Genomic DNA, 24383 nt, shown 5'->3' on the forward strand with positions numbered 1-24383 from the left:
GTATAAACTCTCATTGTTTTTTAAGGTATGATTCAAGTTTATCGTGATGACTGGATATTGACTTCTGTGAAGTTAATTGTTCACCTCAGTTAGGTGAAGTTCTGCTTAAAATAATTATCAAACATGGAGGCCAATGATGGCCTGAAAAATGATGGACCCGAAATCCACTCCCCTAATCCAGGTAGATAGTCCATGCTACTTCAAAGATGAGGGGATGCTAAATTGGGATAAGAGGTTTTTCTGCATTGTCCTTAGTCTGATGCTGAATGATAATCCTCTGACTCCAGTGCTGTCTGTCACAGGTCCTGCTATACATTCAGATAAAAGCTGGATAGAAACCAATTATACATTTGTAAACATTTTTAAGCACTAACGTCCATAGCTGGAGGGATATTTTTATGTCATGATAATTACTTTGCATGTGTGGCTGATCTACATTTATTATGTGATAAACCAGTTAATTGTGTAATATATGTAATGCAGCAAGGGTTTTGACATTTACTGAAAAAGGCAATAATCTGTGAAGTGGTTATTTCATTATTCTCAGAGGAAGGAAAGGAAATATCGTTATATTAGATTGTGGTCAGGCCAGTTTCCAGGTCTCTTGTTTGTGAAGAAAGCCTAACCTTTTACAAAGCACAGTTTGTGTAGAGAAGACAACATTGTATATATTTTAGGATACTCTGCACTGTTGCATAACACCCGAACTGTTCTTGGTACTGGTTTGCAGATAGCCCTTGAATTAGGATGGCTCCTATTAAAACTGTTTTTGAAGCCCATGTGGGAGAACGTTCTCATATTACCTTCAAAGTACAAGTAATGAATGTACATTAGAAAATTACATAAACAAATTACTCAAACAGTAAGTCTTGTAAGAGTTCTGGGAATGAAATTCAGAGACCAAAAAAGAATTCAAAGTAGGCCTCCAGAGTCCAGCTGGTCATCAGGAACTTTCCTTCAATTTTTTTCCATAATACCTTCAGTGAGAAGAGTAAAAAGCTTGTTACTTATTGAGTATTATACTACTTCATGCCCTCTGTTAGGCCTCTTGGATATCTCTTCGTATCTGTATTCTGTGTCCACCCAGTCATTTTTTCCCCACACACTCAGAGGCCAATATGGATACTTTTGGGCCAACACTTGTCACACTCATGCCATTCTTAAATACTGGCACCACAATTGCTCTCCTCCAGTTGCATGATGCCACCCTCAAGTTGATAGATGTATTACAAATCTGTGATAGTGAAGCTGTATTTCATGTATACTTCTTTCAGACTTCTGGGGTTCTTGTGTCCCTGACTTGAGTATGTCAGACCAAACTTGAGTGTTGATTCCGTCTCATTGCTGCCACCCATCTTACCATTGTCCCTATTGGAAACTGAGATGGCATATTCACTTAGTTTTGAGCCATCTCTACTGAGCAGCAACTCCATTTCCTCCATGATAATTTTTTCATTTATGCGATAGAAGAACATTTTGCTCTCTCTTTTTTAGATCTTTTGCAGGATCTGAATCTGCTTAACTTTTGTTAATTCTCACTTCATCCTTATACTTCCTGATCAGGTGACCAGAAGTGGATGGAGTTTAGGGCTATGTAAGCCTAGTTCCTGGACTTTTTCAGAGCATGAAGGGACAAGGAGCTCCCTGAGAGAAGCCTGCAGACTAAATGGTCTACAGACAGTAACGTGCCCCAAGAAACTGGTGGGAGCCATTCAGCAGGGAGATTACAGTGACTATGGGGCATCAGCCATGGGAGGACAGTAGGAGCACCTAGAGAGGGTGTTGTAGGTGCTCTGTTTGGGATAGAGTGGATTTTAGGCAATTATGTCCGAGGGGAGCTTGAACTGCTCCAGAGGGCACAGGGACAGTCTGTCTGGGACAGGTAGAATGAAGGCTCGCATGTCCAGTACTCCCAGCTGAGTGGGGGCAAGCATGCCTGAGGAGAGGGCCAAGTCTGAGTTGAGTGCAGTGTTGATGGCATTTCCAGGGGAAGCGGTTGAGAGCTCAGGGAACAAACTACGTAGAGGCCATGTCTACATGAGACACTGGCTGTGCAGTAGCTAGTGACTACTACTATGTAGTGTTGTGTGGCAAGAAGCATGATGTGACATCACTGTGCAGTAGTAACAAGTTACTAGAGCTACTGACCAGTCAGCGTCATGAAAAAGCTGTTCAGCGAATGTACTGCGCAGTAACTCCAGATACTGCACAGACATTTAGTACTTGTTTAGATGCAGCCAAAGTAGATTACAGGTGATTAATTGTAGGTAGGTAATTGCAGGCCTTGACTGAGAAATTGGGATTAAAATTCAGGCTGTGAGGGCCAGAGTGTGGTTAGGTCCAGACAGGCTTCAGAAAAGCACAGGAAAGAAGTGAACCTGAGAGGCCAGCAGGTGGCTAGTGGCAGGTATCCACTAGAGTGATTGCAGATTGGGCTACGTTGGTCACCTTATGATGAGCAAGGTGGAGGAAAGCATCTGAGGCAGACTCACACAATCTAATAACAAATAACAACAAAGCTGTGGCAGGTAGGATAGAAGGAGAGGTAGCTAAGAGGCCAAAAGGCTTTGCAGGTAGGTGCATAATACTTTGTGTCATAGGACCAAACCTGCCACATTGTAGCCGAGGCGTGGACACACATGGACACACATAATGCTTAGAATGGTTTGACTGGTTTTCAGTAGCATGTAGGAATGGTACTCATGTGTGACACTGGGGAGGTCATGAGGCCAACCACAACTTTGGCCTGGCCACCTGTTTAAGACAGTCTGCCCTGTCTCACCTGTTACCCTTGATGTATAAAAAAAGATGTCGTAATGCTGGAGGCTACCCATTTTGTGCTGTACTGCCAAAGGTGTTATACATGGCTCCAAACCTTCCCTCATACCATGTCCATGCCTTGCAGATGGCATCCAAACTAAAAAATATGCCTCCGTCTTCCTCATGTGCCTGGGCCTCCTGCCCTCTTGCTAGAGCCTCCAATCATCCTCTTTCACTAGGGCCGTCATCACTGAACTGTTGAGGCCAGCCTCTGTGCAGTCCTTTGGGTCACACAGACTCTACTCTACACACCCCTACCCAGCCCTTCAGGTCACACAGGCCCTACTCTGAGCTCTCATGCACAGCCCTCCAGGCCACCCCTGCAAACGTACAGCCTGATACCCACTCTATGCCCCCTCACTGGGAACAACACTCAACCCCCTCACTGGGGCCACTACTCACTATTCTGCCCCCTCACTGAGGTAACAGGGTCTTACATCCCCTGGGACTCAGGTGTCTGTAGATGTGCCTGGACCCATAACCTGTCTCTGCTACAGAGTTATCCACCAGGTTGTGGAGGCTGAGGCTATAAGGCACCCCTTAATTGCCTTTCACTAGGGAGGCAACTAGTGTGGCATTTCCTGGGGACCACCCCACCACGGGCAGCCCCACTACACCATCCTACCCTACAAGGGTGCAGTTTTACATCATTCCCCAGGACCAGGAGCTTCCTCCATCCCCATAGTTCCTACCCTGTACCTCCAACATATTATGTGAGCAGCAGTTTCAGCTGTGCAGTGTTCCCCTCTAGCTGCTTGTAGCAAGTTCCACTCCTCCGGCTACTTGCAGCAAGCTGCTCTTATCACTAGCAGCTGTGCCTTCTTCCCAATCAGGCGGCCTCCAGCCGGCCATGTGATTCCCGATTGGCAGTGCAGCCACCTGCAGGCTGCTCTGCTGCTTGTTCTAGCCCTTAAAGTGCCAGACACCAAAGGTGCCCTGCCACATCATGGAACATGATTCATAGGGGTAGTACCAGGTTTAGGTAAAGCTAAGCAAGCTATAGCTTAGGGCCTCATATTATATGGGGCCTCTAAGCGTCGTCTGCCAGACTGGAAGTGATCGCGGCCTGGGAAACCACGGCCCTGCAGAGCTGGGTGGAGAAGCTACGACTCCTCCCGCAGGGCCCGGGGTTGAGGTTTGACCCACCCTCCCACCTGGGGGGTGGAAGTACCTTTACTTGTGTTCCAGCTGGATATTCCAGCCGTGGGGCTCTGCACAGTAGTCTGCAGTTTGCCAGTCTGCAGTTGCAGCCGCTTCCAGTCAGCAGTTTGCCAGGCCATGGCATGGAAAGGTTGGGAGTCCCTAGGTTAGGGTCCCACGCTGTCATAATCCATCCCTGCATAGGAGACATTCATAGGGGATTCAAAGAACAGAACAAAACAAGGGAACATGTCCCTGAGAATTTGTACTCTAAGAATAGTTGTCATAATCTAGCACCATCTTACTGGATCCAGGGATTACAAACGTTCTGAATGGAGCCACTAAGTTCGATGCATGTTTGCAGACCTAGCAACCAGTCACTGTTCCTGCTTCCGAGACCCTCGGTTCCATTTGCTCATTCTGCGGTGGGAAGGGGGAAAGGGGCTGCAGTTCTCATTTGCTTAGAAATACAGCCCCTCCCCCCCACCCTGCTTTCTCAGTCCAGTTGGCTGTGGCAGGACAGCTTTCCTAGGCTGCAGACACATGTAACAATTGAACTGTTTCAAAATGGCATTGATTAGAAAGTGGTTCACAATTGTGTGAAGTGTTGTGGCTCCAGTATGAAGGGGTGGAAATGAGCACCTAGCCCAGCATGCCTCACAGTGAGCAAGTTGGGGCAGGGGGAATGGTTGCAGCCACACTTTGCAGAGCTCACAAGGTGTGTGTCAGCAGGGGCTGAAGGTGTTGTCACTTCTTTCCTTTCCCTCTTTTTAAATGGTAATTTCATTTCTCCATGCAGAGCTAAGTCTAGAAGACACTCAATCTGTTTCTTAGTGACCAGATCTTTTGAGTGGCTTCTCCATTTTGTTACTTCCTTGGAGAAATGAGATTTATTGAACTAATTACTTTCTCTTACACTTCAACTCAACATGAACGCAATAAACTTCAGTCTGGGACTGGTTGTGGCAGATTGTGTGCATCATCCAGACTGCCCCATTTGAGTCCTTCTATTCAGAGAAGTGGATATGGAAATGCACAGGTGGCAGCTAGGTTTTCTGTTTTCATGTTTCTTGTGATCCAGCATGCATCCCCATGCAGTTTGATCCATGCTGACCTGGGAACACAAGGTCCCAAAAGGCCAGGCATGTTCAGCAGCAGGTGCAGGTGACGCTGAAATCCTGCCTTCTTGGTGTGTTCTTTAATTCTGGAAAATGAGCGCCTACCTGCGGCATAGAGTAGTATACTTCTGGTGTAGCTAAGTCAGGTATTCATATATGGTAATAGCCTCTCTTCACGTAGACCAATGATTTTCAACCAGGGTGCCAAGGCACCCTGGGGTGCTTCCAGGTCCTTGGAAGGGTTTCGTGAGGTGTGAGGAGTTATGGGAGGTTTAAGGAAATAAGGTTCGGGCTTATCTTTGCCTGGATTATCCCCTACCCTCACTGACCAGTCCCTGTGTGAGGAGGTAAGCGTTATAATATTTACACTTGTTCGTTTGGTTTTTTTAATTGGGTGCCACTCAACTCACAGAAGTCATGGAGGGGCGCCTTGAGTCCGGTAAGGGATGTCTCCAGTCCAAAAAGATTGAGAACCACTGATGTAGAACTCAGTATAGAAGTCACTTGGTCTGTTTCTTACTGACCAGATCTTCTGAGTGGCTTCTACATTTTGATACTTCGTTAGGGAAAAAATGGAAGTCCTTTTGTCTTCCAGTCTTATTGCCACTTTGCGTTCATCATTGTCTCTTGTTCAGAACATTACTCTTTCTCTGCTTTTCCCTGGAGAAAAACTGTTATCCAACAAGAATAAGAAATAGATTTCCATATTTATTAGAACTAGTTTAGCATTTATTTTGTTCATGACTGGCAGTGAGCTTGTCTGTGTACACCAATAATTAGAGTTCTAGTTAGTATATTTTTAATATGTGGTACTGATCATTAAAATCTATTCTTTTCACATTCCTGCTTTTTTGGACCGTTGCTACATTTTGAAACATAAACCCAAGATATTCATACCTAACTCAGTTCTGTTATTCAAGAAAAGTGATGAAGAACTGTTTTAATAGTTTATTACCTAAGGGTAGAATAATCCTTCTAATTCACTTAGATTATAACATCATCTTCATCACCTTGATATAAGTACCATAGGTTTATATAAAGGAAAGAGAAATTTAAAGTTATATAATGAAACTGGTGCTTAATTTCTACATGGTGAAATGACCTTTAGAAGAGATGTGCAGCTGAGCAAAAGCAATAAACACAAGGTGTTAGGTAGAGCTGATTTTTCTGTATTGGCCTATAAGCTATTCAAGTACCTTACCCAACTCCAATTCAAGTCAACAGGATCCTTTCTGTTACAGAGCAGCGTGCAGGGACAGTGCGTTTTATCATCCTAGACTAGTTTTCTTTGCCTTTCAGTTAGTGAAGACACATACTGGCGGCAGAACAGTTGCTACATGGCTGCAATATATGATCACTACTGACCTGTTTCAGGTACAGATCACTGATATCACTTCTGAACATAACACACCTATTATATAGATGCAGAAAAATTTGTGCTGTCTATCCAGCACTTCATGAACGTTTAAGAATGGATAGCTTAAGAGTGGATGATGGCTAAGGTGATGTAGCTAAGCTATGAAGTTAACAATTTGGCTGTGCCCACAATAAGACATGTTGAGACATCTTTCTCTCTCTCTGTCTTTCTCTTCTATCACATGCCATTTCAGAGGCTTCTTTGCAAGCCTTCCTTTCCACATAATAACTTTTAAATTAAAGCCTGAATAGTAGGTATCAGTTTAGGTGCTCCAAAGTTTAAAATATAACACATTAACATTTAAATGAAGTATAAAAGTATTGGACTGTTACTGGACTTCAGAGCCAAATGTGGAAAATTTTCACAAAGGGCACTTGCATCTCCAAAGAGAAAATCACAGGCCTTCCAAACTTGGGGGGGGGAGGGTGGTAAATCTTGCAGCCCATGACAATCCAGTAAATAGAAAAGTGATAGGCCATGAGGGAGAATTTCGGTGACTCTAGACTTCAGTGCTCACGGTATAAAAATAGGTGCCAGGCATCTAAAGAAGGTCTTTTTAAGGCTTATACTATTCATTCATTTCATTATAAGATCATTTAACAATTAGGTGATCAGAGGATGGTCAATCAGAACTGTTGCATTGGTTTCTGTGCAAAGAGCTAGTAATGATCAGTTTACACAAGAAGTTGCAATTGTCTGGGAAGAACCATGCGGATTGCTTCACCCTATATATTTATACAGTCTGCATAGGCTAAAATAACAATTTTCAGGTCACAAAGAAAACAATTTGTTTTGTAAGTGAAATCCAGGTGCCTGATTCTCTGCTTTTTGACATCTGTTGTAGCCATAAAGTGCTGCCCAGGTCAAAATAACCACATAACTTGCAAAGGCATTTCCTTTTCAAGCATTTCAATTGTAATTTGTTTTGTCCTTTAAATGACATGACTTGCATGGTCCTTTATGTCCTCTTGATCATAATGTTGGCCATGATGATATTAAAGGACAAGAAATTTGGTTGAGCCCAAGACCAGCAGTTTTTCTCCATGGGTCCCACAGAGGGAGCTGGAGTGACTGGCTCAAAGTCACATGGCATATCAGTGGCACAGCAAGAAACAGAACATGAGTCTTCCAGGTTCTTGGCTGGCAGCCCACCATTCTTCTGCGGTCAGATAATACCAATAAATTATTTAAACACAGCAACAAACCAAGCTGACAGCATCTCAGGACCAAAGAACATGTTAATTCTTTACAGTGGGATGAGACCAGGCCTTTTTCTCATCCATCACCAAGAGCGAGCTTTTCTTTTGATAACAAGGAGCTGCAGAAGATATCACTGAATCTTTAATAAGCAAAACCTCATAAAATCCAAATTGCATGTCACCAAATCAAAATTTATCATGCTTTGTCTTTAAGTTATACCTTCTTCTATAGGCAAGAATACTTGGAGTGGCTGAAAATGCTGTTATTGCTGTGAATGAAAAATGGTTTCCCCTTTCTAGTTGAAAGACTCTTGTGTTCCTTGGTTATTTGTTTCTCAGAGGCCAAGTGGTGATGGGAACTCTTAAGTTCTCTTGACTTTTGCCTCTACAGATCAGATGGAGGCATAAAGAATGGAGCAGGGAATTCAAGGTATCTTTTCCACAGTCCTTGAACTGCAGGATTGTGATTGGCAGGATTGGCTCTTCCATCACAGCTCACATTATACACCAAATCATCTCAATTTTCTGATGTCACCTCTCCTCATATCTTATGGGGGGGAGGTTGCTACTCAATAAATACTACTTTGGTGCTGTTTTGCTTGTGTTATGAGCCTTTTGTAGCATAATGTGACAACTATATAGAACTATACACTTTTGAGTAATACTTTATTTTTTTGTATGTCCTTGTTTGCTCTTCCTCATTTGCTATTTACATAAACATATCTATTGTGTAGACAATGCTATGTGGAATGGACTCATGGGGCCTCTACAAGTCGGGCAGCCATCCACAAATGCCTGAGGATTTGGGATGTCCTTACTGCTTACGTAGATTGGAAAGAGCTTTTACCCTCAAGGAAAGAAAAAGGTAAACCTAGTGGAACAATCCTTAGGAAACTGAGTTGAAACCTTGCTAAGTTTCCTTGCCCTTTTACTTTATTTTGCTCACCCGCTCATGAATGGTTCAGTATAAGCAAAAAGAATGAATAAAAAAGCCACATGCTTCTAGCCAATCTTGTAAGAAATCTGAGCCAATTTTCTCTGCTCTGAATCCTTCAGGTAGCCAAAAAAACTCAGTTGATTCATTAGAGTGTCATTATCCTTTAAAGCAGCCAAATTCAACTACACATCAGTGAAATAATGTCAGAAGAGCTCTCTCAACCAATGACACTTGCAATTTTATTGCTTCCCAGGAAAATTTGGTATTTTTCTTAAAGTCCAAGTTCCTCTTACAAAATTTAGCAGCCATACTAGAGTGGAAGGATAGTTTAGTGGTTAGGGCACAAGCTAGGCTTTGAGAGACCTTCATTTGGTTCTCTGTTAGGACAGAAAATTCCTGGGAACTTTGTGAGAAGGGTTGCTTACAACAATAAATGTTAGATGTGGAGAATTGAGATACTGCACAGAGGAAGCTTGGTAAACCCTATAAACTGAGAGAGAATTTGCAGGACTAGAATCTTATTGCCTTAAAAACAAAACAGTATTGGTTAATTTGAACATACTCAAGCAAAACTTATAGCAAATGTGTCCTCACCCCAGTGTAACCTGTCATCTAGTTTTGACCTTTGCCGGATATACCATATTTTTAATTTTCACAGGGCAAAGAAAGAAAAAAAAAAGGCAGAAGTTTCTGAGGACAGAATACAAGTTCCTGAGTGTCAGCAAATTATTGAGGCCATGGACTCTGTATGGGGGATTATTACAATGAAGATTGTGTCTAGAATGATCACACTTCATAGCATTCAAGTGCCATGGAGGCACCAGCATTGTTCAAGAGAAGGCTATATCACAGAGGAACAGGTAAGTGCCTTGTTCCTCCTCTACACGGTATCAAAAATATGCTGCAGTAGCTTCTGTAACTAGCACCCTCTGACTGATGCAAAATGCACTGTCCTCTGGTGTATCAAAGCTGAACAAAAAGGTTGTCTATCTCCCCTGTGTGCTGAGTTAACCACTGGGATAGGGAAGAGCTGATTCCAATGCAGATCTGCTTCTTGTTTTGATTTCACAGAAAACTTATTTTCCTTTGTAGATTTTCCCTTTCCTCATTTTGTGCTCTAGTATTGAAATCCATAGAGGCAGGTAGAGCTGAGCTCATGTGGCCACAGATGTAATACCTGAGAGGTGTTCATATCCAGGGTTTTGGTTAAGGCATTATAAAAATGAGAGCTTTTTTCCAAACTGGGCACCAGCTGCTATTCATTTAACTTTGTCCATTGCTTCCATAATTTGTAAATTTGAAACCTCCTTCTTTAGTGAGATTAGTGCACAGGGATTGTGTTCCTGAATGAGTAGAATTTAATATGAGTTTTGCCTGCCTGCTCATGTTTCCTTTAAACATGCAAGGTTTGGCAACAGCTGGTCCATCACCACCTGCTGAACCAGCATGCAGAACTGATATTATCTTGTTTTCCAAAATCTCAGCTTTCATTTTAAGAAGTTGTTAGCCACTAAGTAATTATGATTTAGTTGTCAACATGGTTAACCATTTTAATTCCTAGTGTTGTTAAGAAGAGGGAAGAAATCTGTATTTCTGTGAGCAAGCATTCATTTTGGAAGTGACCCTAGTTGGATGGTGTTTTGGGGAGACCATCATTTATCCTCAAGCCCAGTTAAAGAGTCAGTCATGAGGGACCCAGAATATACGAGTTCTGAGGGACAGCCCAGCTCCAGAAGCCCCAGAGGGCTCAAAGAGCACATCAAAATCAGATTTTGAACATCTTCATACATTATTGAGAGAGATATGTCATTTTGTTGACCTGTCTAGGTAGAGCTTATTTTGTAGGCAGAGCACAAAAGAGTACTGCATTCACATCTTCCAAATACGGCTTCCTGTAGAGGGGAAGGAATTTCATGTCTGATGCCCTGTGGGGTTTTTTTCCAGGATTATCAAATGTTTAAGATCCATCACCTACACCTGGAATTTACCCAAGAACTTGGGAGTAACTTTACTGCGGTGGAACGCCTACATGTGTAGGCGCCAGTCTAAAAACTGTTTACTGCACAGTAAATGCACATGTAGACATGGCCACTGATTTGAAAACATATTTAACTTTAACTTTCCTGCTGAATGTTAGCCATCTGCTCAAGTTCTTTGCTGAATCAGGAACTTAATGTTCAAAAACCTCTTAATATAACTGAATGAAATCTCTGGCCTGTCATAGAGGGCCAGGGATTAGACTCAGTTAATCCAATGGTTCCTTTTGGATTTAAAATCTGTGAATCATCTAAAAGCCACAGATAACTTTTTTCTGAGTCTTGTTTTGTGTTCAAATTCTTTTGTGGTCTTGAAACTAAACATCAGTTTAAGTAACCAAATATGAAGAGCTCACCAATCCACACTTGTGACGCAGTTTTAAATTGTGTTTAATAAGGAGAGCATTGTTAAAATAGACAGTTTTCCTGCTTCAGAGAGATTGAACACACAAGATAGAAACAGGCAAACATTTCACAAACTATTGACAAGTTGGAAAAAAACACTGACTGAAAGCATCATTGTAACGAAGTCCTGGTTCCCTTTTTTGTTTTAATTAACACAGAAATTGTGTCAGTGGCACGCTGACTTCTTACAAATCATACCATGTTTAATTGATAGTCTTTAATTAAATCCATGCACCTCTGCTTGTACAGGGTTTGATGAAACAGGTTATTTTACAAGTAGAAGTGTTATTCAAAAAGTAGCTGGGGAATGAGATACAGCATTTAATGAACAAACTTGCTGACCAAACTTCAGACACGGTGTCCTGTTTTCCCCAATGATATGGCACTTGTGGCAGTGTGATTGCTTAGACATAATACATCTTGCATGCATCAATATATCATTTGGTTTGTTTAAAAAATATTCTGTACACAAACACATCTAAAATGTAGGCACAATATGTTTTAATGCAGATGGCTCCAATGCCACAGTAGTTTATGATATATAGTGGAGAGAACTACTAGCATGCCATTGGATTAACCTTTAATATGTCACATTGAATGGTAGTGGCTGGGAACTATGGCACCTCAGTATCCAGGTCACTAGTCTCAGCCGATTTTCAATGGTTCATAGCTGCTAATTTTACAAAATTACAAAATATTTTCTGCCAACTGGCTTTCATGGTGCTGCAAAGTGACATGTTATTAGAATCAGGACTACTTGAGATTGACGGGGGGAAAAATCTCATACGCACTTTCTATATGTAATGATGTAATGTTCCTTGAAATTAATCTCCCATGGCCTGCTACTCTGTAAATCACTGGGAAATAATTAAGGATAATTCACCCTTTCTGTCTAAGGCCTGATCTTATCCCTAAGAAGGAAATGCTTGTATTGCTTTTAGATGATAAAGTGATAAAGCATGGCATAAATGCCTGGTAACAGATAGGATCTGGGTCTAGCTTTTTAAAAACATTAGGGTTTGCAGCACATAGATATAGGGCACAGAGTGTTTATGCTAAGGCAGATGAGGGTTGTAGAATGTATTACATTTTGGGAAACCTATTGTGTGTTTTCTGAAATAATATATTTATAAACATTTCTGATTCTTTAAAGCTTAAACAAGGGCAATACCAGAAAAAATGTGCAACAGTGGCTCTCACTGTAACCTCTAGCAGGAGGTCTTTAAGTTAAACAGGGCACAGACTCACTCACTTCCACCACACAATTTGAAGGGTTTTTTAACTAAGATTCAGTGTGATCTTGATTCATGTGGACAGATAAGGGAAGCTATAATAATCTAATCTCAGATGGGGTTAAAGACTAGGCAGAATTTCAGCCCTTGCACTCAGGAATTCAAGCTCCTGTGTCCCTGTTCCCCAGGGAGGCACAATATCTTCATCTGAGCAGTAGGGGTGTGTGAAGTGGGCTGTATTTGATCTGGATTTGGATTTGGCCTGATTCATAGGACAGTGATTTGATTTGCTGATTCAGATCACTGTCCCAATTCAATTCAGCTGAATCCAAATTTGAAGATTTGATGCCGATTCAGAGAGTCAGTGATTCAGCCATAGACACAGCTTTAAATGTTTTTTCTACATACGTCGAGGTACCAAGCGTGGCTTGTAAACCCTGCTGGTCCACTTCTGGGTGGGAGACCCCCCCTAGCATAGGGGATCCCCCTAGTGCCCCACTCCCATGGCTTGGTGATTGGTTATGGGGGGACCCTGGATGTCCCCCCAGATCCAGGAGGCACCAATTGCCAAGCCAGGGATGGGGGAGGGTCCCCAGTGCACTCCGTGGTGGACCCAGAAGTGGAGCTGAAGTGCTTCTGGTCCACTTCCAGGTCCGCCACTGAGCACTCCCATGGGATGCTCCATCTGCCCCACCATCTCAGAGTTCACAAGCTGCCTGGTACCTTGAGGTATGTAGAAAAAACATTTAAAGCTGTGTCTATGTCTGAATCATCGAATCCCTCTGAATCTCTCTGAGCTGATTTGGAGGGCTCTGATTAGATTCGGAGTGATTAAAGGGTCTCCTGATTTGATTCATGTCCCAGGAATATATGATCAAGTAAGTGGGAAGCCACACCTGCAGGCAAACCCCAGACAAATGGGAAAGAAAACAACTCACCTCTTGTAGTACTTCAGAGGAACAAAGAACCGTGCCGGGGAGAGTCACCTGCTCGGTTCATCAGCCACGCTCATCTGCAGCTGAGTACGGGTGATGTCAATAGGAGACACTACCTGGCAAAGATAAAAGCCAGCCCCAAAAGTGTAGGAACGGGCACACCAGGAACAAAAGAGCAGCGGGGAGTTGCTGTGTTGGAGGCTTCTGGTACCGGCAGGGAGCCGAAGACCTAGCATGGGGAGGACCAGCTGCAGCAGCGGAGACTGCAAGCCCTCCCCACACTGGAGAGAAACAGCACCAGCTGTGAAAAGAGCCAGTGCAGAGATGGGCAGCCACGGTGGCAGGAGCTGCAGCTGCACCGCTGGGAGTGACCAGCTCAGGAGAGAGCTGGAGGGACTGGCCGAGAGATTGGCAGCAGTGGCAGTGGCAGCTGGAGCCACTGAGCACAATAGTGACGGATGGCATGGAGACGCCGAGTTAAAGAGGGCTCCGGCAGGAGCTGAAGGAAACCCCGACCAGGGCAGGAGCATGGGTCCCAGCTTGGGGGATGCGGCTGCTTAAGGCACTGGGGAAGTGGAGTTGGTGAGTCCATGGCTCTAGGGCTCCCTCCGCCCCCTTTTTCTTCTTTCTCGTATTGTTTTTCCCTCTCATTGTTTTTTCTGTCTTCGTTTTCTTTTCTCCTGGCTTAGGGGTCCTCACCACAGTGCTTGTTTTGTGTTGTCAGTGCAGTCTCTTTGGGTTTTTTTCCTTCTTCTTCTGTTTTTTTTCCCCCCGCTCAGTGCAGGTTTACTTGGTGCTTTCCACTGGGTTCCAGAAGACAAGGGACCCTGACGGAGGACTGCGGGTGTGTTGTGAATATGGCGGTGATCAGCGGCATCCTCCTGGAACGTCCGGAGCAGTGAGAGAACGTCTCGGAAGATGGGACATCTCAAACCTCCCAGGCCCAGGTGGAACCTCAGATGTTCTTCCACGACGAAGGGGACATAGATGCCGAGGAGATCATCATCCAAAGGTCGGCCACAAAGAGATCCTGAGGCCCGTCTTGAAGGGTGGTGCACAGCCGGGGTGTAGAGGAGGTTGGAGCCCTGTGGACATCTGCCAAGGGACGTGACAACTCTGGAAGCACCCTCAAAGGAGACCCCCTTCACTGAAGATCTATCCAAAGTCATGGCAGCCGAGTTCGGGGGCCACTCTGAAGCTGACCAAGGGACCCTCCGGAGCCTACTCAAGACTACTTGGCACACAAGATCAGCTACCCGTGCGAAGGTGACACAAGAACAGATCTTTGAGCAGAGGTGGGCACAATTTAGATTTGGAGATTTGGCTGCCAAATTGGGACGAATCTCCACTGAATTGTATCGGTGACTGAAGTGTCATGCAGCCCTAGTGCTCAGATAGGTAGCGGAGTGATGACTCTTTCCTCCTGCCATGCACCAGTTGGTTGCATAGGAATACATGTGTGGCTCCTGTCTGTGCCAGAGCTCTGGTAATTCTCAGTCTTCAGTGGGCAGCTCCATGCTATCCCTTTGTGTGTGTTCTGGGATTTGCAAACTAGAGCCAGTTTTGCAGGTTTGTAACTGGACATTACAGCAACTGCCATAAGGTTAGGGGATTACTTTTCAAGCACATAGAACTTCAAATAGCAAGCACTTTAAATATCTGATATATATTGACCTCTGGCCTAGTCAGACCTGGGATACAATTTTCAAATACACACATACTTGAATTAGGCACCTATGCACAAAGTTTCCAAAGCGATTAGACACCTACATCTTGAAAACCAGTGAACTGTAGGCTTCTAGGGGCTCCTATACATGTATACGGAGCCTGCTCTGATGCACTAGAAATTAGCAGTTCTGGCAGCCTTCCACGTCACATCCATCAGTATTGCCATGCAGCTCGACTCTGAAAAAATGTTGGCAGTGCACTCTGAAATAAAATACGTTTGATGAGCTTTAGGTCAAAGTACTGTGACACCATTTTTTCAGTGCAGGGACATGCAGTAATGCTGATACATGTGATGCCAAGGCACTTTTAATTAGCGCAGCTTGGTAATTAAATTGCCTGGCACCACATCCCACAGCATGTGTAAAAATGCCCTAAATGACTAAGGAGCTTTTGAAAACCACACTGCTGGTCTTAAGAAGTTAATTAACAATGTCCAAAATGGGTGACTCAATTATGCTCCAAAACAAATGGCCAAAAAAGTAGTCCTCATATCCCACTAAAGTGAAGGAGACCTGTTGAATGGAAAACTAACCCATTAAGAACCTCTGTTTCCACTTTAGGCATCTAATTTCCATTTTGAAAATTATTATCATCTTTTACTAGCTGGTGGTATTATAATGCCTGGACCCTGGTGGTGTCAGGTGCAATGCAAACACAGAACAGGAAGATGCTTTCTATCCCAAAGATCTTACAGTACAAATAATCCTAGCTTAGGTAATCATAATAAAGAACAGAAAATTGCCCATTTTCATACTGTACCAATTGCCATGGAGGGCGGCTTTGGTTTTGGTATTTTAAAGCTGTCAGTATTTCAAACTAGGATGTTATCTACATTAACACCTCTGAAATGTTAGAAGACCTTCAGGAGATGTCTCAGCTGTCAATGTGGCTTCTATTAAGACAAAAAAAAATTAAACCCTGATCGCACTCTTTAATTGCATCATTTATCAAGAGTTTTTCTCTTTGACATGTTCTGGCATTTTCTTAAAGTGGAGTTATTAGTGAAAAGCACCCACAGTCCCACTATTTGTCAGCTACAGGCAGAGCTGTAGCCAGGCATTTTGGCACCCCATGCAGGTCATGGTCAGAGCACCCCCTATGTGCTACCATGTAACATGACTTCCATTTGATCTGGTGCCCTCTGCACCTGGTGCCAGTACACTGCTGGCACTGCCCTGTCTATGGTACAGATGACAGAGGCCTTCCCTTCAGAAGATATCATTGGTTGTATTATATGCTGATAGATAAGAACTAGACTATGTTAGTTAGACATAAGAGGTAGCACTCTTCTGGGGAGTGGGAAGCAGGAGGCACTCTGCACCTACTCCAATAAGAGCTCCCAGCTACAATGCCAAGGCATGCCAGAAGGAGCAGGGGAGTAGCCACCACTGCATCACCAGCAGCTCAGACTGGAAATGAGGCCAGTTCTTATGTGGGCAATAAATCTTCCCTTCTGTACAGAGGGCATGTCCCTATGGTCCAAGAACAAACAGGAAGGATCTTTTTCATGCTCAGTGGAGTGCCACAGGGCTGAAAGCATACACATCAGCACTGGGAAATCTTGTCACCTGGACCTTAGAACAAAACAATACCTACAGACTGGCTTAAATTTTCAGTCTTGTTAATTAGTGGGTTTCAGATTTTTCAGACCAGGCATTTTTACTTCTTTTGGAACCATATTTACCCTCCCACTTAAGCATTAAAGCTGTTAAATCAATAAAAAATATCCAAGAACACAGAAGAATATGGAAGTGGTAGAAATGAGAGTACTTGTTTTCTAGGGAATTGCTTTCATCAGCTGGCCTGGTAAAAACTTCCATGGCAGCCATGCTGCCTTTATGTTGTGGAAGAAGGAAAGAATGCAATGCAGTTATTCCCCATGTCTGAACATGATTTTATATACATGAGTATTCTTCTGTATTCTTGTGTTATGCCGTGGGTGCATCTACATGAGACGCTATGTTGCCGTAGCGATGAGCTATGTCACTGTAGCTTGTTATGTTGACATAGCATCTAAAAATAGCCATGTGCCATTGGGACTGCACAGTACAGGTGGGTACTCTGCAGTCATTTAGTACTAAAGCAAGTATTAATGAGTGCGTAGTACCAAATGTGCAGTCAGAGGCATGTGTAGATGCGCCCTGTGTGTGTCTGCCAAGGCCAAGGTATTTTGGCCTTTTGGAAGTGACTTTTCCATGCATTTGGGTGGGCGTCTGCAGTTGGATGGATTTCCCAGTGGGAGTGCAATGTTGCCATCTCATTTTGTGCAGTTTTGCAAGGCCTTTCACACAACTGCTTTTTCAATGAAGTGTCGATGAAATGGCTACATGTACACTGAACCCAAGGAAGATGGTGAATCTCCATGTGCTATCTTTGTGAAGATATTTTGACTCCAAAGTTGGGTCATTTTTGCAAGAAGTATTTTTTTAAAGAGCGAAAATAGGCATTTTATTAGTCTGTGATTTAAAAGCACAAGCTTTGTTGTCATTTAAAAGTACAGTTGGTATAAATTGTACCTAGCTTGTTGTTGCCCACAGTTTTAGTGGGTGTGCAATTTAGAATGTGTCTGTGCACACGACCTAGTTACTGTGAGGTAAGAGGGGGCAGCGAGTTACCATGTAGTAGCTGCTCTTCCATAACTGTCTATCTCCATGCTCTTACCCTGTGGTAAATCAAAGATAATCTGCAATAGATGAGCCCTCAAAGCATATACACTATATCATGCACCTGTAACCATAAGGTCAACTCATTAGGTATGCAGAAGAAATTAAATATTTTTGATTGTATCCATTTTAGAGACAATGCATACTTTTGAATATCACATTACTGGGGACAATTCTTCATTGCATGGCTGAAGAATGATTTCCTATGTTTGAACTACAAGATGATATAAAATAGGAGACAACATTTTTAAGACTTCATCCTGCAACCCCTAAAGTGAATGAAAGTTTTGGCTTCACAAAAACTCTGATGTCAGGCCCTTATTATTGGTCTGATCATGATTTAGGGCTGGAAGTTGATGGCAGTTTTGTGACTGCCACTATCTTAGTTGTCAACAGAGACTGACCAGAACCCCTAGGACAGAACACCTGAGTCTCTGCAGCTGGCACCAAAGAGCCAAGCTTGGTAGCCAGGGTCTTTGACAGTCTCAGTTCCTTTGTAGTCAGACATAAGCATGCATCTGACAAATACTTCCCAGCGGATTCCAGCAGGAGGTCCTGGAGGAACAAATTCTTTGTTGCCACCACTGAGCCAACATGAAAACATTCTCATTTTTACATTCATAGTAATATTTTTTATACATTACATTTAAAAATAGGCCTTACCCTGTATGCTACATAAAGTGAATTGCTTTTACAAAAGACATACAAAAATGGTTGTTTTCTCCTTAAATTATAACACTAATCTTTAACTATTTTTTTCTCTAAATGCAACTGGAGGACTAATTAACAAAGTGGATGAACAGGAATCAATTATGCATTCTGCAGTTTGACTTTTTAATTTGCCATTTCCATGCAGGTTTTGTTAGAGTCTGAGGCAAGTTATAGACTTACTTTAACAGACTTAATGTGCAGAATCTAATTGGTGTATACGGCTAAAGTAGCAATAGTTTCATGAACAGGACCAATTTTTTTTCTCAGTCTGATCCTTTCTATTGGTGGTAGAATGTTAAAATGCAAGATGGCTTAGAGGAACAATGATTGCATTATATACACGATTCAGATACATGTACAATCATCTTCTGTATATAGATAGAAATGCTTCTGTTGTAAAATTCCAAGCCTCATGCAGTTCTTTAGAAATAGAATTTGGAGCGGGTGGGGGGAGTGACAATCTGTTTGAACCTACATGTGTCTTTAAAATAACATAGAGAGCAAGAGAGAGATGCATTTCTGCTCCTAAGAATTAGCTAGTCCCAATCATTCCATACTTTTGGTGTGAAATCCTGGCTTCCCTGAAGTCAACGGCATCAGGATTGTTCAATAAAGTCACTTTTTTGAGGATGAAACGCAAACCTGTGCAGAAGGCCAACACAAGGCTACTGCGTCACTTTAGTCTCATGTATGCCCTTTGATTTCATAGACATCATCAGGGCTGGAAGGGACCTCGGGAGATCATCAAGTCCAGCCCCCTGCCCAAAGGGCAGGAAGTCAGCTGGGGTCATAGGATCCCAGCAAGATAAGCATCCAATTTACTCTTGAAGGTGTTCAATGTAGGTGCTTGAACCACCTCCGCTGCCAGACTGTTCCAGACCTTGGGGGCTCGGACAGTAAAGAAATTCTTCCTTATGTCCATATGAAGACATGTCCGCCACCTCTTTTTTTCAGCATTTCTGTTTGCTAAAGTGGGACTTGATGGTGCAACAACCCCTTTGCACAGTTTAGATTTACTCATAATGAGTGTTTTAGACTAGCCTTGTTGCATTCTAAATAGGAAACACTAGCTACATTTTAAAATTAAATCAAGAAGAAATTCAGGGGTTGGAAATGCCCCAATGTTTTCTCTCAAAAGATGCATCTCTGGAAAGAATCTTTTATCTCTGAAACATCAGCCTGTTTTCCCTAGTTATCCATGTTGAATCCCTAGCTACCTATGCAGTTAACCTTAGTTATAGGGTCTCAGTTGCTTTCTTTTGTCTTTTTGTTACAGTGTCAGTATTTGATATGCTGGTATAAATATATTACAATTTTAAGATAGTTCCTTAAAGATGCACAACTCTTTAAGCAGTTTAGTATGCTCTTCCTGAGCATATATTTCAAACCATGACATAAACAAATAACTTACAATGAAGATGAATAAAATAGGGTTTTTTCCCATGTTAGAAATAAATGCATTTTATATTTACAGTTTTATCTCCACATTAACAAGTGGATGGAGGTATTTTTAACAGTAACAGAATAATAGATCCACCAAATCAAGTCTTTTGCCTATAAGCATAATTATATGGAAAAGTTAAATATTGCTAGGTGAAGAGAGCTCACCATGGAAGATGCATGGCTACTCATCAAAGCTTAGTTTAAGTGCATTTACTGAATTTAAGTCAAATTGAAATTAAAGCCTGTGGCTGTGCAGTAATATGGTCTATAAAAACTATGCTATATTTACCAAGTAACATCTGTTGGTACCACCTCACTGCTCAACATGGGCTGCAAACAGATGTCCCCTTTGTGCTGCCGCAAACACTTGTGGTGGCACAGAGCAAAAGCAAACAGGCATCTGTGACCTTTGTTGTATCACAAATGGCCAAATTTATGGCCATAACAAAAGGTAGAATAAATCTGTGCTGCTGTGTTGTGGCAGACATCTATTTGTTTTAAGGGGGAAAACAGCCTAGAGCTACCCATGCTCTCCAGCTACCCCAGGCAGGCACAAATCAAACTACATTGCTGTAGCTTTCAAGCCTCAAGTTTGAGTTTTCATTACTAGAAGTTGATCACATAATGTGAGTGAATTTGGTGATTTCTAATCAAATTCCCCTTGACTTTTTGTGGTGTTTTACTCAGACTAGGGCAAAGCAATTCCATGTTTGGGCTCTTGATATGGAAGTTCCAGGGAAAGACAATATAGAATCCTGAGGTTCAACATGCTGACAATTTTTGGTTATAGCAAAAATAGTTCTATAGAGAAATTAAGCTATGTTTGTCCAATTGAAGGTAATTGAGTTATAGAGGCATAAATTGGCACAACCACAGACTTTATTTTAAATTGAATCGTCAGTTCTTTTGTTCCTTTTGCACAGTAAATACGCCTCTGTTTCACCTTCTTATATAAACTAGTCAGATTTCTTTTGAGACCTTTGTCCATATAGTTTTCATCTTTCATCAAAGTAGTACTATATGTCAGTTAGACCACTATGCTTCAGACATATTAAAATGCTAGGGAAATATGGCATTTTATGGGAGAAGCTTCATCATATTTTTTCACTTTGCTGTGCATTTTCTACTTTACTTAAGATATTTTATGGTAGACAAGAAAACATGAACAATAGCGTTCTATGTTTAGTGTGTTTTAGTGGCTTCAGATGCAGTTTTCTCAGTCCAGTAGTTGAATAAATAATTCCTAACAGCTGTATGCGGGGGGGGGGAGGGGGGGATGACAGGGACTGGAGGATGTTATATTCAAAACTGGAGTATGAAAAAGAAGCTTAATTCCTTCTTTCTTATATGTTAGCACTACCATAGTAATAAAGATGATGCAAACTAAATGCCATGAACCAAAGTAATCGTCCCCAGGTACAACATGAGTTATAGTTTGGCCTGGATGAACCCTGTTACCAATATTGATAGCTGAGAGAGAAGGAACCTGGCTTTGACATGCCTAGGTTGGTTATGTGAATATAACACACAAATATCCTTTGATCTTATAAACTGCAAACTTGACCTCACATCACATTAAAAGGCTACAGGCATGGACTCTCACAATGGTGTTTTCGGAGTAGAGCTACACTTAAAGCTTGTAACAGAAAACAGTTAAAACATTTAAGGTGAGATTCCTCTCAAAGAGGCTTGGTGTTGGCCAAATATTACTCCCATTGAAGTCAATGGGACACCATTTTTAAAGTGATGAGTTTCACTGCTGAATTCAATAAAAGAAGAGTCAGGTCCTTGTGAGAATATTGGGAAAATAGGGCTTTTAATAGCTCCAATTCATTTATCCAGATTTTTTGGAGTTCACTATTCCCTATATATTTTAGCACTTGCAATTCCTAGAAGAACTCATTTATGTATGTTTAAGAAAGTAGAATTTATAACATTAATGTTATGTCTATAATTTTCTACTGTTATTTCCATTGCACAAACAGCTGTGCTACTGTTAATAAAAAAATCTGAGCTTGTACACTTTTATGAGAAGAAGAATCTTCAAAGGGAATGCATAAGTAATCAATCAGCAATATCATGTACCAAAAAAAGCAACACAAAAAGAAGGTGGATAGAATAAGTAAATGGAGGTGGGTATCTATAAAATCCCTTGTCAGGAAAATATTTTATGTTAACATTCTCTCTTTAGGACAAAATTCTTCTCCCCATCCACTTGCAAAATTTGTCTATAGCATCCTGCAAGCCCCAACAATACGTGCACAGAAATGCCAAGATTGGTACCTGCAGGGAATGCACAATATGAGTACAACATTAGAAGAAAAGATTGCTCTTAACCTTGATCAACTCTCATGTACCTGGGCAAATACAGTCATTATATTTTCTAATACCAAGTTGTGACTTCGGATAAGGCAAGGAATCCCACCTCATTCACATGTTTGAGGACGGTACTTGGATCTTAAAAATAAATTGTGCAAATTCACCCTCTGTCTTAATTATTTTAAATGCATATTGTGTATAAATGAGTTTATAAGAGCAATGTGCTTTATCAAGACAGGATCCTAGTCACTGTATATCATATGGAAAGCACAGAAAAGTGCAGAAAAGCAAAAATGGCCATACCCCTATAACTGCATTATTGGAATGATTAAATGGCAGTCTTTTCATTCCCTGTAATACATTTTACAAAGTATCAGTTTTGACTTGGTCATTGTTGTTTAAAGCAGGAGAAGGTTTGCTCCTCTGACCCTCTGTTCCTCCTTTGGATGTTTCCTGATAGAAAATTCGTGGCATCCACAATGACATTAAGATTTGTTTATATTCTTTCCGAAAATTCTGGTTCAGAAGTCCATATATTATTGCATTAAGGCAACTGTTGAAATAGGCCATGAAGTAGCTTACGATAAACAACCACTCAGGAATTTTTGGTCCCATTTCCAAAGGGTTGATGGCTACGGCCAGTCCAATGAAGTTCAGTGGTGCCCAACAAAAGGCAAAGATCACAAAAACCACAAACATGGTGAGAAAGTTTTTGAAGTCACTGGGCTTCAGTCCTGGCTTTGTTTCTGATTTGACTCTTCGTTTTACATGAATCACCAAGATCCAAATCCGAAGGTAGCAGAAGCTCACAATACTGATGGGTACTATGAAATGAATTACAACCACCACTATGGTGTAGTAGGAGCTAGCAGTCTGAACAAATGTGCAGGAATAGATGCGTGGATCATACTCTAAGGAGCCAACAAAAAAGTTTGGCACAGTTGCAATGATCGTTAATAACCAAATTAGGCAGACGTATAGCATTGTGTTCCAACAGCTATACACTTTATCATAAGCAAAGCTATGACATATGTAGCAATATCGGTTTATTGCAATTGCAGTAATATTGAAGATGGACCCTATTACGCTTAGTCCCATCACAAAGCCACTCACTTTACAGTGCATTTCACCTAAGGTCCATCCATTGTGGAAGATGGCAAAGAGCACCAGTGGGTATGGATACAAGGCTACCACCAGGTCTGCTAAAGCCAGGCTCACCACAAATGCATTACCTAGGGAAGAAAAAAATGGATAAAAAAGTATTAGGCCTATCATAATCATACTTGTGAAGAAGAAAATAGCTTCAAACATTTGTAACATGAAAGCATTGCAGGTACTGGTGAGAAGATGGACCTTAATGAAGCTAAAGTCAATAGTGATCCATTTTGTACAAGCTCCAGACTTACTCTATGAAATAGCCTGTCACATGAATGTCAGCAGGTTCTGACATTTATTATTGATAACATTGTCATCATTAGAGATAGCATTTAGAAGTGGGGATCTTCCTCACAATCAGCATCCTGCAGCACTATCACTCCACCTTTCTCCTGCCAGATATAAATGTAAACAACAATAATCCATCACACAGACACCTACTAAATAAGGTTAGTGTAATCCAGGGCCATCCAATCAGGCAATCAGGGGCCACATACTACACAGGTCACAGATGGTATGGGGGAGGTGTGCTGCATGCTCAGTAGACTATTTGCCACACAGGCACCACCCCTACTCCCTGCCATGTGGCAACCCAACTGGTCCTCCCTCCCCATCTCAGGCTTGCCCCACTTCTGGCTGGGCATATGGTGCTCTCCTGCATTTTCATATGCTGGTGAGTTTGCCAGCCCCTCTCCAACTACTCATGCACCACAGCTACTCTGGCTCCCAGGCTGAGTGCACCATGTGGGCAGCTCCCTCCTCCCCGCCTGCTACCTTCACACACAATATGGGCACCCCAGTTCTTCCCTGCTACATTTGCAGCATGGGCAGCCCAGCCCCGTCCCACACTGCACATTCAACACAGGCCTGCTGTGCTGCCCACATCCAGGAGCAGGTATAGGTAGCAAAAGCTGGGGAGGGAGGAGACCTCAGCTGCCATTGCCTCTAAAGCAATGAGAGGAACGGGGGTTAAGCAGGAACACACAAACCACCTTAGCTCCTCATGTACTGCATGCAACCCACAGATCACCAGTTAGACAGTCCTGGTGTGACCAGCTTCAGCTGTTTGGGCATTATACAAAGGGCATGACTGACAAGGCAGCTGAATGAGCAGATGGTTACATC

General features: G+C 42.3%; 1 protein-coding gene across 1 annotated transcript; it reads right to left on the reverse strand.

The window, feature by feature from the left end:
• Positions 1–22466: 22466 nt before the first annotated feature.
• On the reverse strand, positions 22467–23201 carry LOC149875328 (melatonin receptor type 1B). Its single transcript, XM_090031769.1, has one exon. The coding sequence runs from the start codon at positions 23199–23201 to the stop codon at positions 22467–22469; it is 735 nt and encodes a 244-aa protein (XP_089887895.1).
• Between the last annotated feature and the right edge of the window lie 1182 nt (positions 23202–24383).

This window comes from Crocodylus siamensis, chromosome 1, assembly GCF_052110815.1.
Source record: "Crocodylus siamensis isolate JL-2025a chromosome 1, ASM5211081v1, whole genome shotgun sequence".
NCBI classification, from domain to species: Eukaryota; Metazoa; Chordata; order Crocodylia; family Crocodylidae; genus Crocodylus; species Crocodylus siamensis.

What these genes read in the sequence shown, in the direction of transcription:
- LOC149875328 (XM_090031769.1), bottom strand. Translation starts at nt 23,201, where the DNA reads ATGGGACTAAGCGTAATAGGGTCCATCTTCAATATTACTGCAATTGCA.